At 55.9% G+C, this 14,210-nt stretch overlaps 2 protein-coding genes across 2 annotated transcripts; both read left to right on the forward strand.

Moving 5' to 3' along the window:
• Positions 1-2,921: 2,921 nt before the first annotated feature.
• Positions 2,922-8,315, forward strand: LOC135425425 (fibrinogen-like protein 1-like protein). The gene is made up of 4 exons (XM_064677695.1): positions 2,922-3,086; positions 4,164-4,307; positions 6,129-6,191; positions 7,261-8,315. Exons 1-4 carry the CDS (start codon positions 3,083-3,085, stop codon positions 7,893-7,895), a joined length of 846 nt encoding a protein of 281 aa, XP_064533765.1. The 5' UTR covers positions 2,922-3,082; the 3' UTR covers positions 7,896-8,315.
• A 1,902-nt stretch (positions 8,316-10,217) lies between these two features.
• VPS37D (VPS37D subunit of ESCRT-I) lies at positions 10,218-13,347 on the forward strand. The gene is made up of 4 exons (XM_064677696.1): positions 10,218-10,625; positions 11,475-11,646; positions 12,169-12,251; positions 12,424-13,347. The coding sequence occupies exons 1-4, from the start codon at positions 10,227-10,229 to the stop codon at positions 12,940-12,942; spliced, it is 1,173 nt and encodes a 390-aa protein (XP_064533766.1). The 5' UTR covers positions 10,218-10,226; the 3' UTR covers positions 12,943-13,347.
• Positions 13,348-14,210: the final 863 nt, after the last annotated feature.

Raw genomic sequence — 14,210 nt, forward strand, 5'->3', positions numbered from 1 at the left:
GTCAAGTTCAAGATGAAGCTCCCACCAAACTTTCTGTACTGTGGGAGGCCACATCAAGCAGTGCCACTTGCAGGGATTGAAGGACAGCAGCATCCAGACCTCTCCAAGGTAACACATCCCTGGTAAGGAATTTCTGGATGGACAGGACAAGAGAAAGTGGCTTCAAGTTGCACCAAGGGAGGTTTAGATTGGATATTAGGAAAATTTCTTCATGGAGAGGGTTGTCAAGCACTGGAACAAATTGCCCAGAGCAGTGGTGGAGTCACCACCCCTGGAAGCATTCAAAAAACGTGTGGATGTGGCATTTGAGGACATGGTTTAGTGGTGAATATGGTGGTGCTGGGTTGACATTTGAACTTAATGATCTTAGAGGTCTTTTCCACCTTAACAATTCTGTGATCCTGTGATCAACTTCCTTCTGAACCCTTCGATGTCACCCCTGCTTGTTTGATGAGAGGCTGGGAGCCCTTGTCCACAGTCTCATTTAGTTTGGGAGAATGATAAAATCTTATGGAGTTTATGGAGGGAGAAGGGCCCAAGCTGCTCAGGGAAGAACCCTTTCTGGGGGGCAGGGGAAGTGGGGGACTTAAGGGCTCCCATGGGCTTCCCCAAAGCTAATACAGCACGTAGGGGTGCCTGTGCCAGGACTCACAGGCCGGCTGCTGCTGGGCAGCCACCTCTGGGATCACTGCTGGCAGCAGGAACACAGGCCCCATGGGAGTGGACTCAGTGATCCTGATGAGTCCCTTCCAACACAGCATATTCTATGATTCCATGATTCTATGGAGAGGAAGACAAAGCAGTGGCCAAAGCAGCAATGAATGACTTGAATGGGCTGTTTAGGGTCACATCTGGGTCACTTGTAATGTCAAGGAATGGAGGTCCCACAACTTCTCTTTGGGTTTTTTCAGGTTTTGAATACCCTTGGGCTGATTTTTTTTTTATATGTATAATTTCCTCCTGTCCCTTATGTCTGTTGACTCTCATCCTCCCCTGTGCACCTCCACAGAGAGTCATAGATGGGTGATAGATTAATTTAGGTTGGAAGGGACTTCTGGAAGCCATCAAGTCCAGTCCCTGCTCAATCAGGTCCTTGTCCAGTCAAGTCTTGAACACCTCTAAGGACAGAAATCCCACAGCCTCTCTCTGGCCACCTGTTCCAGTATTTGACCAACTTCATGTTAAAGAAAGTGTCTATTTCTAGGTGGACTTTCCATGTTCTGACTTAGATCCATTGCTTCTTATCTCACCACCGTGGACCTCCTTGAACAGTTCAGCTCCCTGTTCTCTGTGTCCTCCCATGAGATGATTGCCATCAGCAATAGGACCTCTCCAGTGCCTGCTCTTCTCCAGGTGGAACAAGCTCAGTTCTCTCCAATTCTGAAACATCCTGAGCTCCAGGCTCCCAGCCAGTCTGGTGGCCTCCAGGCTTGCTCCAGTCTGTTTCTTGCAATGAGGGGTCCAAAATAAGACACGGTGCCCTGAGGAGCCTGACTCCACCTGTTCCTTACCCTCCTGCTGTAGGCAGTCACAAAATCCCACCTCAGCCTTCCCTTCTCCGGGCTGGACAAGCCCATCTTTCTCAGCCTCTCCACATATGCCATGTGCTCCTGCCTCAGCTGTCCTGGGGCTCTGAGTTGGATCCTTCTGGAGCTGAAGCCACTGCTCTGCAGGGGGGACCCCCACACAGGACACAGCACTCCATCTGCTGTCTCACCCATGGAAAGGAATAATCCCTTCCCTCACCCTCCCGGGTGCGTTTTTCCAGATGCAGCCTGGGATGAAGCCACAAACAGATCTGTGGTTCTTTCAGTACTAAACATGGATCAAGGCCAGGTTGGATGGGGTTTGGAGCAACCTGGTCTAGTGGAAGGTGCCCCTGCCCATGGCAGAGGAGTGGAATGAGATGGTATTTAAGTCTGTTCCAACCCAAACCATTCCAGGATTCTGTGATTTTATGAAACTTACACTGAACAGGAGCTGGGCCCCAGGATATAGCTGGGAGTTTGGAGAAATCCCCTCTGTGGCCTTTCTCCTGCCTGCTTTGCACACCCTAATCCCAACATAGGCCTCCTGGAAAAGGTGCCTGGGGGCTGGATGTTGTTGGAGAAGCCCTGCTGAGGGTCTCTGCCTGGCCTTGCTTGTACCTGCTGTTGGTCAGCAGGGCAGCCACAGGAGTGTCCATGACTGGGTGGCCACACTGTGGGGACACAGCCTGTGACAAAATTCCAGCCCACTCTGCCACAGGCTCTGGCCATCCAGCCCAAGTTGGATGCTGGGGCACAGGAATCTTCGTAACTCAGAACACCATGGGCATCAACCCCTGGGGAAAAGGAGGTCTGGCGTTTTCTGTACAACATCCACAGTGCAGGCACTCCTAGAGCAGAGAGGGGCTTGAAGTGAGACCATTTTACATCAGTGTCACGTCACCATGCCCAGAACTCCAACTCGTGATCGTGCCAGGGGGACCACGGTGTGAGTTGTGCAAGGGGCAGCGCAGTGAGGGGCAGGAGGCAGCTGGAGTGGCACTTTCTGAAGTTCGGGGCACAGTTTCCCAGGAACACTGGAGTACCTCTTCCCTGAAGGGTCTGTGGGGTCCCCAGGGGCTGTTGAGCTCAATGCCGGCTCTGGAGAGAGCGATTTACGTCTGATGTTTGATCTCCATCCAGAAGGGGAATGTCATCCGGGTATTTACTCAGCAGTTAAACTGTGTGGAGGTGCCCCAAGAATGTTGTTCCCTGGGGAAACCCTGCCAAGGCAGGGGGGCAGCCGGGCACTGTAAATCGTGGTTATTTTAAGACATTTGCTTATGGGCACCGAATTATTTGCTTTGCCTCTGAAGAAAGCTCTTCACCTGTGTGAGACGCAGGCTTCGTTGTGTGAGGACTGATCACTTGATGGTGGAGAGCAAATACGCCCTAAGCCACTGGTCTTGTTGCCAAGCAGAGGACAAGTGCTGTGGTTTGGGTCTCGTGCCTCCACCCCCTTGCCTGATCAGCCCTATAACTTTCAGGCTGGACACCCCTCCAGCCAGGCCAAAACCACCTGGCTCTGTGCTCCGCAGGGTCCCCGCAGAGGCGACATGGGTGAGTGTGGGGTGGGGTGGGATGGAGTGGGATGGGATGGGATGGAGTGGGATGGGATGGAGTGGGATGGGATGGAGTGGGATGGGATGGGATGGCACCTCTGCATGTGGCTGCGGGTCACAGAGCACCCCAGCACTTTGTCTGCTGCAGGGTCCCTCCTCCCCACACCCTGAACATCCCAGTGCCGAGTCCACCACCCTGTCTGAGCCCGCTGTGCCTTGGGTTGGGAACTGGGGCAGGAGCCCCTGCATGCTCTGCTATTTCAAGGCTGTACCAGTGTAGCTTTGGAGTGCCAGAAAGCCCATTTTACAAGCAATTTTCAGTTCTCTGAGGGAAGTGTAAAGTATTCTGGACTAGAAAATGGATGCTCCACTCTTTAGGAATAATGGTAAATTTCCTGTTATTTTACTTAAGTTTAATATTGCAAAAAGTGTGCTGGTTTCCCCTGCTGCTCTGAACAAGAACAGACCAGAGCAGCTGGTTACATATGGCAATTTTAAAGTAGCCACATAACTGACATAACCACACAAAGGGCATCATGTTCCCTGGCCAGGCTGTAATTCCTGAAGGTCTGTGCTGCCCCTCTCTGTCTGCTGCTTGCACACACACAGCCCTGCCTGGGGCTTGTTCCCACTCAGACACCCGGGGTCTTACTGCCCACAGCCCCAGGGCTCAGACAAGGTGAGTGTGTCATGGGAGTGTGATGGGAGCTGGCAAGAAAGGGGATTCCTCCCTCCATGCTCACCCTGCTTGTTATCTCCAGCCTCCAGTCTTGGGTTTTACAGGGATTTCTGATTACAGAACAGGCACTGTGGGTTTGGACAAGGTTTTGGCACTTTTTCTGTCTGAAAAACCACCTCAGCAGTGCCACCACTAGTGACTCCTGGTAATGAGTAGGATGTTTCTCATAAATGAGCTGATCTACATGGGGTTCATGGCTCCAAGAGGGAGTCCTACACAGAAAGAGTTTTATTTTCCTATTTTACTCGGCAGGTAAAGAAATCCAATGGGATTCATGGCTCTCTAATGGAAGAGTTATCATCTCTTTCTTCTTTTTCCAATCTCTTCCCATTTCAGCTACCCAGTGCCTTTGTCTTCTGCTTCTTACCTGCCTGCTGGCCCTGGCAGCATCTCTTCCTGACCTTGACATAAGAAACTTGTACCTCCTCAATGGCACGATGGACGACATTATGAATGCTCCTCCAGAGTCCCCCCAGCCTGGTAAGTGTCCAGTACAACAGGAAGAGGCAAATAAGGTCCTGATCAGTCAGATCCCACAGAGCTCCTCACAGGATCCCAGGAGAAGGGGCAGGTTTGGTCCCACTGGCAGCAAGACCAAGACAAGGGTCACGGGCTCTTCCTTGGAGAAACAGGGTTAAAGATGTTCATGGTGTGTTTTAAGGACAGGGAGAATGGTCTCCACCTCTGGAAATCATGAGGTCAGGGGAGAACTCAATTCAAGGGAGTCCTCAATACAAAGAGGAACTAAATGAAGTTAATACAAGGAGTCCAAGCAGGGGCACTGGTGGTGGTGGCAACCCGGTGGCAGTGGCGACCAGGTGGTGGCACAGAGTAACCTGCAGATGCCAGGGTATGCTGGAGCAATGAGAAAGCCTTCAAGAAATGCTCCTGGAAAAAAAAAAGCAGGGGCTGTGGGTGGAACGTGGCACAACAGAAAGTGTTGGTTCCCTTCCAAGGGAGAAGGATGAATTCCTGGCAGAAAAGCTCAAAGTCCAGGTGTTTGGTGCTGGTTTCACATCAGCTGTCAGGAAACTGCCAACACAGGGAGCCTCATGACTGAGACAAGAGCCTGGGCTTCACCAGGAACTGCAAGTCTGAGGAGAGAAAGAAAATGTGCTCTGGACTGCACAGTGATCTCAGGCACATGGTGTGATTTTGGGGTTGTTCTGTGCAGGGCCAGGAGTTGGACCTGATGACCCTTGTGGGTCCCTTCTAACTTGGGATATTCTGTGATTCTGTGATCTCTCACTCACAGCACTGGTAGCGTGCTCTGAAAATATCAGCAGCATGAATGCAAGCTGGGTGAACAGGGAGGCATGCCAGAGCAGACAGGCCAGCATTCCAAGTCTTGACTTGAGGAGGAGTGCATCCAAATGGATGGGGAATGAAGGCAGAGAGGAGCAGGGGCAGACTGTGGCTTACAAAATGAACATGAGTGAACAGTTTCATATGGCTGCAGTAAAAGTAAATGCCATGGTAAGAGAGTCCACTGGACCATGTCACATGAGTGTTTCCCACCCCACACAGGCTCAGGCAGTGGAGAGAGTCAAAAGGAGACAAAAAGAGAGCCAAAAATCTGGCAGGCTGACTGTGTCAGGAATGGGCTTATACACAGTGTGCAAGAGCCATAAGTTAAACACTTCACAAGGGAGGGGGTAGAACAGCACCAGCTGAAAGCAGGGAACAGGTATTTGAGGGTGGCAGGGAGCAGGTATTTGAGGCTGTCAGAGCAGCAGCTGCAGGATGAGGTGTCTGTTCCAGAGAGGGGACAGGAATGAATTTTGTGATTCCATAAGCCCGTGACTCATTCCTCTCAGTGGATACACAGAAGATGTCCTTACAAAAGAATTGCATTAACTCACTGAAAACCATCCTCTCTTCCAGCAACACCCTTCAAATTCCATTCTGAGCCAGCTGAGCAGAGCCCTCTCCCAACTCCTGATACCTGCAATAGTTTTCCTGTGTCTGGTCTCACATTTCTTCCCCCTATTTCTTCCCCCTCTTCTTCCTGAGTCCCTTCCAAGCTGCTGCTGCTGCACTTTAACAACCATCTTCCCAGTGTTGTTCCCCCCCTTAGGGTCTTTCCCCCACATAGTGTGCCCAAAAATCCTTTCCACCAGAAAGTCACCTGCCCCACTCTAACATCATGTAAATTCCCCTAAACTACTGGCTTACTGATATCTGAAATCAGAAAGTTCCTCTGGAGTTAGGGACAGCAAGAGAAAAACAGGAATATCATCTGGAGAAGATCATGTTCTCCCAGCAGGCATTTGACATGTCTCCCCTGTTCTGTTAATTTAGATGATGGTGATGGACATGTCCGACAGGCCAGAGACATCGGCCACCACCCGCCGGCAAGTCACGGTGAGTCTCTGTGTCTGCCTGGGAGGTTTCACTGCTGCTGGGCTCACCAACAGCTCTCAAGACACTTTATCCATGTCCTACACATGCACTGGCTCCTCCCAGGAAAAATGCTGGTTTTCTGATGGGCTGCAGAGGAGCCACAGCTCATAACCTCAGGGGACTCTGTTACCAGCCGTGTCCTGGGCTCAGTGGGCGATGAGGACCTTTAGTGTGGGGAATTTTCCAGCTAAAGATCCAAAGTGGAAAGTGATGATTCATTACTGGGAAGTGGTGATTGGTAATTTTTCCATTTTCACCACACAGTTGATGAGAGGACTGGGGCTGACTGTGTCACTGAACTGGCTGGGTCAACATTAGCCCATAGGACCAAAGACAGGTCCTATCTGAGTGGGGACAACCAGTGGCAGAGGTACTGGGAGAGGAGCAAGTCCCTTCCCAGGAGCCTGTAGGTGCGTTAAGCTCTTTGTTGTATGAGGTGCTGACACTCTGGAGCATGGAAAGGCCATAATCAAATCCAAGTCAGGAAGTCTCTACACAGCTACTTGGGTAAGCCCAGAGAACACCAGTGGCTTTGCCCTATGGAGTTTCCAAGGGCTGATCTGACTGTTAACGATATTGATGTTGTGATCACCGTCTCTCTGGGGTTTCTGAAATTACTACAAAGGTCTAAAGCCACTGTGCTGTACCCACAAGTGGCTTTGTCACCCAGATTTGCATTTGTCTGTGATCATACATCACCTGCATGGCACAGGCAAATCACCACAGCACTGTGAGACTGAACCCAACCTGGGCAAGGGTCCTTGGGTGACGGCGATGCCTGGCTTGGTCTCACCAGGCCCAGACAGTGTGTCCCCATCAGTTTGAATCCTGTCTTAGGAAGATGTGAAGCTCAACTACTACACTGATCAAGTTAAAATTTTGATTTACTCCTGTGAGCACGTGGCATGAATACAGTGGCAGGAACAGAGCCCGTGGCAGGAATGTGTGTGCAAAAAGATCTAGGCACAAAAGGAATATCCCACTTTCAGCATGTCATTGTGTGGGATTTAATAACCATCTCTGTTTCCAGCCCCAGGCTGGCCCAAGGACTGCAGTGAGATTCCCCGTGGCAGCCACAGCGGTGTCTACATCATCCAGCCCAAAGGGCTCCACCACCTCGTGGTGTACTGTGAGATGAATGTGACCCACGGGGGCTGGACCGTGATCCAGAGGAACCAGAGAGACACACCAGTCACCTGGGCCGAGTCCTGGAGCACCTACAAGTTCGGCTTTGGGAACGTGCGCACCGAGTACTGGCTGGGCACCGAGTACATCCACCAGATCGCCAAGCAGAAGGTCTACCAGGTCAGGTTTGTTATCCAGGATTCTGCAGACACCATCAGCTTTGCAGACTACAACCTGTTCAGCGTGGAAGACGAGTCCCATGGCTACAGGCTGAGGCTGGGTGCCTACAACGGGACGGCGGGGGATGCCATGACCTCGGACAATCCCAACAACATGCATGACAACATGAAATTCTCCACAAAGGATCGGGACCAGGACACTTACAGTAAGAACTGTGCCTACAGCTACGAGGGCGGGTGGTGGTTCTCGTCGTGTTACTCTGTGAGGCTGAATTACAAGGGTGGCATGACATGGGGCAACCTGTGCAAGGGCAACTGCAAATCCTCCCTTATCCTCATCAAACCAGCTTCATATTGTTAGTGCTTCTTCCTCCTCCTGTCCACACTGGACACTCTGCAAAGGCTCTGAATGGCCAAAGAGCATGAGCCTCTCTGGAGCAGAGCGAGGAGCCCAAAGATAGCAGGGCTTTAGTGAAATGCCACTTTCCAGTCCCCACTCTGAGTGCAGGCTCCCCTCTGCTCAGCTCTATTCCCCTGTGCTTGCCAGTGATTCCTTGTTATTATGTTCATAATCAAGAATAAAAAAATTAGTTGTGAAATTTGTGGATTCCCCACGTACCTTCCCTGCGGGAGGAAGACACAGCCCTGGAGTGACATCAGAGTTCCCTGCCTCCAGAACTCACAGCGAGCAAAAAAGCTGCATGCCACAAATTTCCATGTACTCTGAGCCTCTCTGCAGTGTCTGGTGAAGCATCCAAATAAATGTGCTTGCTTGAGCTCATTCACCAGTAATGACATCTGTTCTCTGTCTCTGGTGTGCTCCCATGAGACTCGGGAAATCCCATGTCAGGTGGCAGGACAGGAATCTTGGGATTATCACAGAATCACAGACTGGTTTGGGCTGAAGGGACCTTGAAGCTCATCTCATTCCAACCCCCTTGACGTGGACAGGGACACCTTGCACTAGACCAGGTTGCTCAACCTGGAGGCAGAAAGCCTTGAGTGGTTCTCACAGGAATGGATGTAGGAAAATTAAACCCAATTACACTGCGATAAAGGCCCTGGGATCTGCACAGGGGGGTTCAGAAGGGACCAGGCACATGGGAGAACTCATCCCACATCATCACCACACTCACAGTCCTGGGTCAGAAGCTGTGGCAATGTCCTGGTGCCAGGGTCCCACTCCTGCTGAGAGGCTCTGTCTGTCAGGATGTGTTCTTTGCTGCCTGGCTGTCTGCACAGACATACTTTGATCCTCTAGAAACAAGATTTCAAAGTCGTCGGTAAATGTCTGCTGTGAGCGAGGAGCAGTGAACTGAAATAGAAGCAAAGGAGAAGTAGGTTAGATGTTAGAAATGAGGAATTCTCCACTTGAATTAGGAGACACTAATGAGGGCAAAGTTCATAATGGGATCACCATATCCAAGTTTCTGAGACCAATTTAGATGAATTTTTGCCAGGAAAAGTGCAGACTAAAGAGCTAATGCTGTGAGGCTGCAGGACAAGACTGCTACAGCTCCTCCATCCCAGAGTTCTGGCACTGCCAGGACAGTGTTGAAGAAGCATTTTGGCCTTCACAAACCCCTTCTGGTTTTGTGCTGGGGCAGCACAGTAACAGCCATGAATTTCACTTCCAGGACCAGCCATGAGTTTCACCTTCCACGGCCCGGGAAAACCCATCCCTGGCCCACCAGCTGTGGAGCCCAGTGCGCACTGGGAGCCATCCAGAGAGGTTTGAGAAATTAGAAAATGCTGAGAGAAATGAGCAGTGGGAGATGTCCCAGCCAAAAAGGACCTGACACTGCTCCAGGGAATGGTCCTCAGCACTGCAGAGTGTGGGGCACCTGCAGCTGGGGGTGTCTGAGGAAATGGAAAGCCTGGGCCTCCAGCACCAACCACTGAGCCCCCCACACCAGAGCATGGAGGACTGGTGGGACCTCTGTGTACAGCCTGTGCCTGCCTTGTATTGGGCACCACAGCATGGGGAGAGGAGGCACAGGAGAGCTCCAGCATGGATTTGTGTTGTCTGGAAGAGCAGTTCTCCTATGCCAGGAGCACAAGCTGGTAGCAGCAAGGAGAGATGGCTGTTGGGAGGTCCTGGAATTTTTCTTCTAGGTGTCTGAATCACTGCAAACATTTAGTGACCACAGCACCCTGTGGCAGCAGTTCCCAGTCCCAGTGGGGCAGCGCTCCCACCTCTGCCCTCCCTGGGGGCCAAAGGGGCTCAAACAGAGCTGTAGTGACAGGGTGTCCCAGTCACAGGGTGTCCCTTGGCTCCCGTCTCTCCGGAGCCGCGAGAACAGGTCACCGGAGTGTCACAAGACGGGTGAGACCACGGCGGCAGCAGGTGGAATGTGCACAGCAGAGTGCGGGATGTTCACGGCGCGGGGGCGGTGCGAGGCGCGCACAGTGGGGTGCGGGATGCGGGTTGTGCCAAGTGAGGTGCAGAGGGTGCACAGAGGGGAGCAGGGCGCGCAGAGCGGGGTGTAGGATGCAGAACGCAGGATGCGCACAGCGGGGTGCAGGATGCGCACAGCGGGGTGCAGGATGCGCACAGCGGGGTGCGGGGTGGGCACAGCGGGGTATCGGGTGGGCACAGCGGGGTATCGGGTGGGCACAGCGGATGCAAGATGCGCACAGCGGGGTATCGGGTGGGCAGAGCAGATGCAGGGTGGGCACAGCGGGGCGCAGGATGCGCACAGCGGTGTGCGGGGTGGGCACAGCGGGGTATCGGGTGTGCACAGCGGGGTGCGGTGCGCAGGGTGCGCGGAGCGGGAGCAGTGCCGGTGTCCCCCGGCCGGGGGCGGGCGCGGTGCGGAGCGGGAGCGCCTCGTGCTCCGCTGCGGCTCCTTTAAGACCGGCGGGGGCGGCGGGCGCGGGGCGGCGCGCGGGGGGCGCGCGCGGCTCCCGGCGGCGGGGGCGGGGGGGGTCCCGGTCCCGATCCCGATCCCAATCCCGGCCCCGGCCCATGTCCCGGCCCGCGGCGCCGCCCGGCTCCCCGCGCCGCCTCGGGGCGCTGAGCACGGCGCAGCTCCGGGCGCTTCTGCAGGACGAGCCGCGGCTGCAGCGCGCCGCCCGCCTCAGCAGGAAGGTAACGGGGGGCCGGGGGGATCGAGGAGGATCGGGGGGGACCGTGTCCCGCAGCCGGCGGGGCCGAGCCGTCGCCGCTCGCCCCAGCGGGGCTGTCCCGGTGCGCAAGGTGGAGCCGCCCGCGGCCCGGGCACCGGCGCTGCGGGGCCGGGCATCCCCCGCCCGTCCCGGCCCCGGCGCCCGCTGCCCCTTCCTTGACACCCGTAATCCCGGGGGCTCTGGAGGAGCCGCAGAATCCACCGGCGGGGCGGGGGATTCTTCGCTCGGGCGTCCCGGCCACGGCTGCGCGGGGCTCCTGTGCTGCAGCCTCGGGCCACCAAACCCCATCCGCTGCCCCCCCAAACCCCATCCGCTGCCCCCCGCAGCCCCGAGATCTGGGGAGGCCCCGGCCCCTCGCCCGCCTTCCAGCCTGGCCTCGCTCCGCGCAGCCGGGATGAGCCCTGCGCGCTCCCGGCTCCTCTGCGGGAGCGGGCGCAGGTTATTCTGGAATCGCTCTCGGCCCCATTTCAGCATCTCCCCTGCACGCCCCCCCCCCCCCCCCCGCCCAGACAGTGTCTGTGCAGCGAGGGGAGGGTGCGTGGGTCCCCCCCCCGACATCCGTGCCCGCTGCCGAGCCCTTTTCCTGAAGAGGGGTTGGGCAGCCGGCGCGGGGATTTTCCGTTCGTAGCCCGGCGCCAGCCTTTGCATCCCCCCGGGATGCTCCAGGCAGAGCAGAGGCATGGAGACAGTGCAGGAAGAGAGGGTTCGCCCCTGGATGGACTCGGACCCCCGCCCAACAGGCTGCTGGATCTGCCTGGTTCTGCCCATTTCTCCCAGTGCTGACACACATCCCACGCTCCCGTCCCCGCAGTTCCAGAGTCTGCAGCAGGAGCGGGAGATGTGTTTGGCTTCAAACTGTACCCAGGCCAGGGTGAACCTGTCCCTGCGCCCGCGGCTGGAGGACGGGAAGGCTTCCCTGGCCATCAAGTACCAGGAGCTGCGGGAGATCCGAGAGGCATGTTGGGACAAGCAGCAGCGCCTGGGTGAGTGAGGTGCAGCCGATGGGATGGGGCAGAGCCTGGGATGGCCTGTATTAATTAATATGAGGGTCCAGGTGGGCTCAGCATCCTTGAACCTGCCCCAGGGAAATGGTCCAGTCATGATCAGGAGCGGTGGGGGGATGATGCTGCCTGTGACACAGCGAACCCTCGGCTGGGACCAGTCATAGAATCACAGGATGGTTTGGGTTGGAAGACACTTTAAAGATCCTCTCATTCCACCCTCTGCCATGGGCAGGAACACCTTCCACCAGACCAAGTTGCTTCAAGCCCTGTCCAACCTGGCCTTGGACACTTCCAGGGATGGGGCAGCCACAGCTGCTCTGAGCAGCCATAGTGCCAAGGTGGGATGCAGGTCTTGGTGTGCAGGTGGCCCCAGGGATGTGTTTGGGAGTGTTTCAGTTCCAGGGAGGGGGGAGCTGATGCTTTGGGATGGGAAAGGTGGCAACCCCAGCAGTGGGGACACCCAGGGGAAGGTTGGCAGCCCCATCCCCTTCTGACACACAGAGGCTTACCTGGAGAAGTGGAGCCCACAGAGCGCCCTGGGCCAGCTCCAAGCCAGGCTCGATGCCTCTGAAGCAGAGTCAGAGGTGAGTCAGCTGAGACCCCTTTGCTGCTGCCCCCTCCTTGCCTAGGCCCTGGACTGCTCTCCATGCCTTCCCACATGCCAGGGTCTGGAGAAGAGTCCAAGGGTCCAGGAGTGCCCCCTCTGAGGTCCTACAGCTCTTTTGGCTTGATGTTGTCTCACTGTCCATCCTACAGGTACAGATAGAGCAGTTCCTGGCCCAGGACCTGCCCCTTGAGTCCTTTCTGGAGTCCTTCTGCCAGAGCCGCACACGCTCCCACATCTGCCGGACGCAGCTGGAGAAACTGCAGGAGCTGCTGCAGAAGGACCAGGTGCAGAAGGACCAGGTGCAGAAGGACCAGGTGGGGAGGGACCCTGCGGGCCCCACGAAGTGCCCAGGTGCCCCGGCTAGCCCACCACCAGCCCGCCTTGCCCCGTTACGGAGTGGAGTAGCCCCCAAAGCCTTCGATCTCTCCTACGGCTTTGTGCCTGCCCTCCTCATCCCCTCGGAGGCCGTTGTGCCTTTTCCCGTGCCAGCTGCGCCTCCCAAGCACCATCTCCCAGCCCTGGGACAGCAGCCAGCATCTCCCTGCTCTGAAATCCCCAGCCCAGGCTCTCCCCTGCGCCTCGTCGGACACATCCCCGTGCTCAGCCCCCAGCCCGTCCGCAGGCAGCAGCGGCTGCGGCAGCAGCAGCAGGAGCCTCCACACCGGTAGCAGGGCAGGGATAAGGGATGTCCCTGCTCCTGTGCCTCCACGGGGCTGCACAGGAACACCCTGGCCAGGGAGCATGTGGGGTGGGGGGTGGTGTAGGCACAGCTCTGAGGGGCTGCGGGGTCTGGGGGGCAGGCACAGGGGTGGGTGCTCACAGAGGGATGGAGGTGCTTGGCTGGGGGTGGGATGGGGCAGGTGCTGTGGCTGGGGAGGGGGTCCTGTGTTTGGGGAGCTGTCAGGGGGAGGTCTCTGCATCCACAGCAAGAGGAACAGTGAGAGGAGGTGGGGGTGGGTGGCTTTTAGGGATGTCAGTGGGCTCGGTCGGGGGAGGGATAGCAGGGAAAAGGGCCCAGGGACACTGGGTGCCACATACTTCCTAAATAAAGGCTCTTTCCATGCTCTATATTACCCCTTGGCTCTGGCTGTGAACAGCAGAATGGGACAGGCAGGGAGGAAGGGGTTGCAGAGGGAAGCTTGCCAGGCTCAGAGGTGACTGGCAGCCAAGGAGGGTCCTCCAGCCCGAGGAGCCCCCAGGCATCGTGTCTGCTCTTGGCTCAGCCCATCACCACCCCAGGGGAGGTGAGAGCCCCCACAAGGGGTGCAGAGCCCCCGTAAGTGTGTGTTCCCACCAAAAGAGGTGTCAGGGACCAGTTTGGCTCTGCACATGGTGAAGGCTTCAGATGATCAGATGCCACATGCCAGCAGCCAAGCCCTCACCCCAGGGCCAGCTGGGTTCACTCACAGCTTGGCAGCCACTGGTCCCATCAGCCTGTGCTTGTGCCCACCTTTCTCATCCCCTCAAGGCCATTGTACCCTTTGCCATTCCCCATCTACCTCCTCAGTTTCACCAACCCCCAGTGGAAAAGGTGGCAGGAGGCCTGAGCTCACCCCGTGTCATCCCAGGCTCCTCTGTTGCTTTGAGACCAGGGAGTGGTGTCCCCTATCCAGGAGGGACAGCCCTGATTCCTCCAGTTACAGCCTCCTGGGCACCCTGGGTTGTTTGTTCCCTGCTGTGGGGTGTCTCTTTGTGCTGTTTTTAGCTTTTGGTTTGGTTTCAGGCTCTTCTCGTGTTCTCAGACCCTGTCTGGTTGTAGCATTCTTTTCTTCTTTCCCAGTTGCCTGCCTGCCCTGCAGCTTGGCACTGGTACCTAAACTGTTTGGAAATCATCCCAAGCAGCAACAGGCCCTGGCTCAGGCTACATAGGCCCCCAAAATATGCATCATCAGCTTGCAGTGTCTGATCACCCTCCACTTCAGCCCTCATTTGTGGG

The sequence above is a fragment of the Pseudopipra pipra genome, chromosome 21, assembly GCF_036250125.1.
Source record: "Pseudopipra pipra isolate bDixPip1 chromosome 21, bDixPip1.hap1, whole genome shotgun sequence".
Taxonomy (NCBI): Eukaryota; Metazoa; Chordata; class Aves; order Passeriformes; family Pipridae; genus Pseudopipra; species Pseudopipra pipra.

Bases quoted from the DNA above. Each gene is read 5' to 3' on its own strand.
- VPS37D (XM_064677696.1), top strand. From the start codon at position 10,227: ATGCGCACAGCGGTGTGCGGGGTGGGCACAGCGGGGTATCGGGTGTGC. The intron at 10,626-11,474 runs GTAACGGGGGGC...CCGTCCCCGCAG, and splicing joins CCGCCCGCCTCAGCAGGAAG to TTCCAGAGTCTGCAGCAGGA. The intron at 12,252-12,423 runs GTGAGTCAGCTG...TCCATCCTACAG, and splicing joins CCTCTGAAGCAGAGTCAGAG to GTACAGATAGAGCAGTTCCT.
- LOC135425425 (XM_064677695.1), top strand. The intron at 4,308-6,128 runs GTAAGTGTCCAG...CTGTTAATTTAG, and splicing joins TCCAGAGTCCCCCCAGCCTG to ATGATGGTGATGGACATGTC. The intron at 6,192-7,260 runs GTGAGTCTCTGT...CTCTGTTTCCAG, and splicing joins CCACCCGCCGGCAAGTCACG to CCCCAGGCTGGCCCAAGGAC.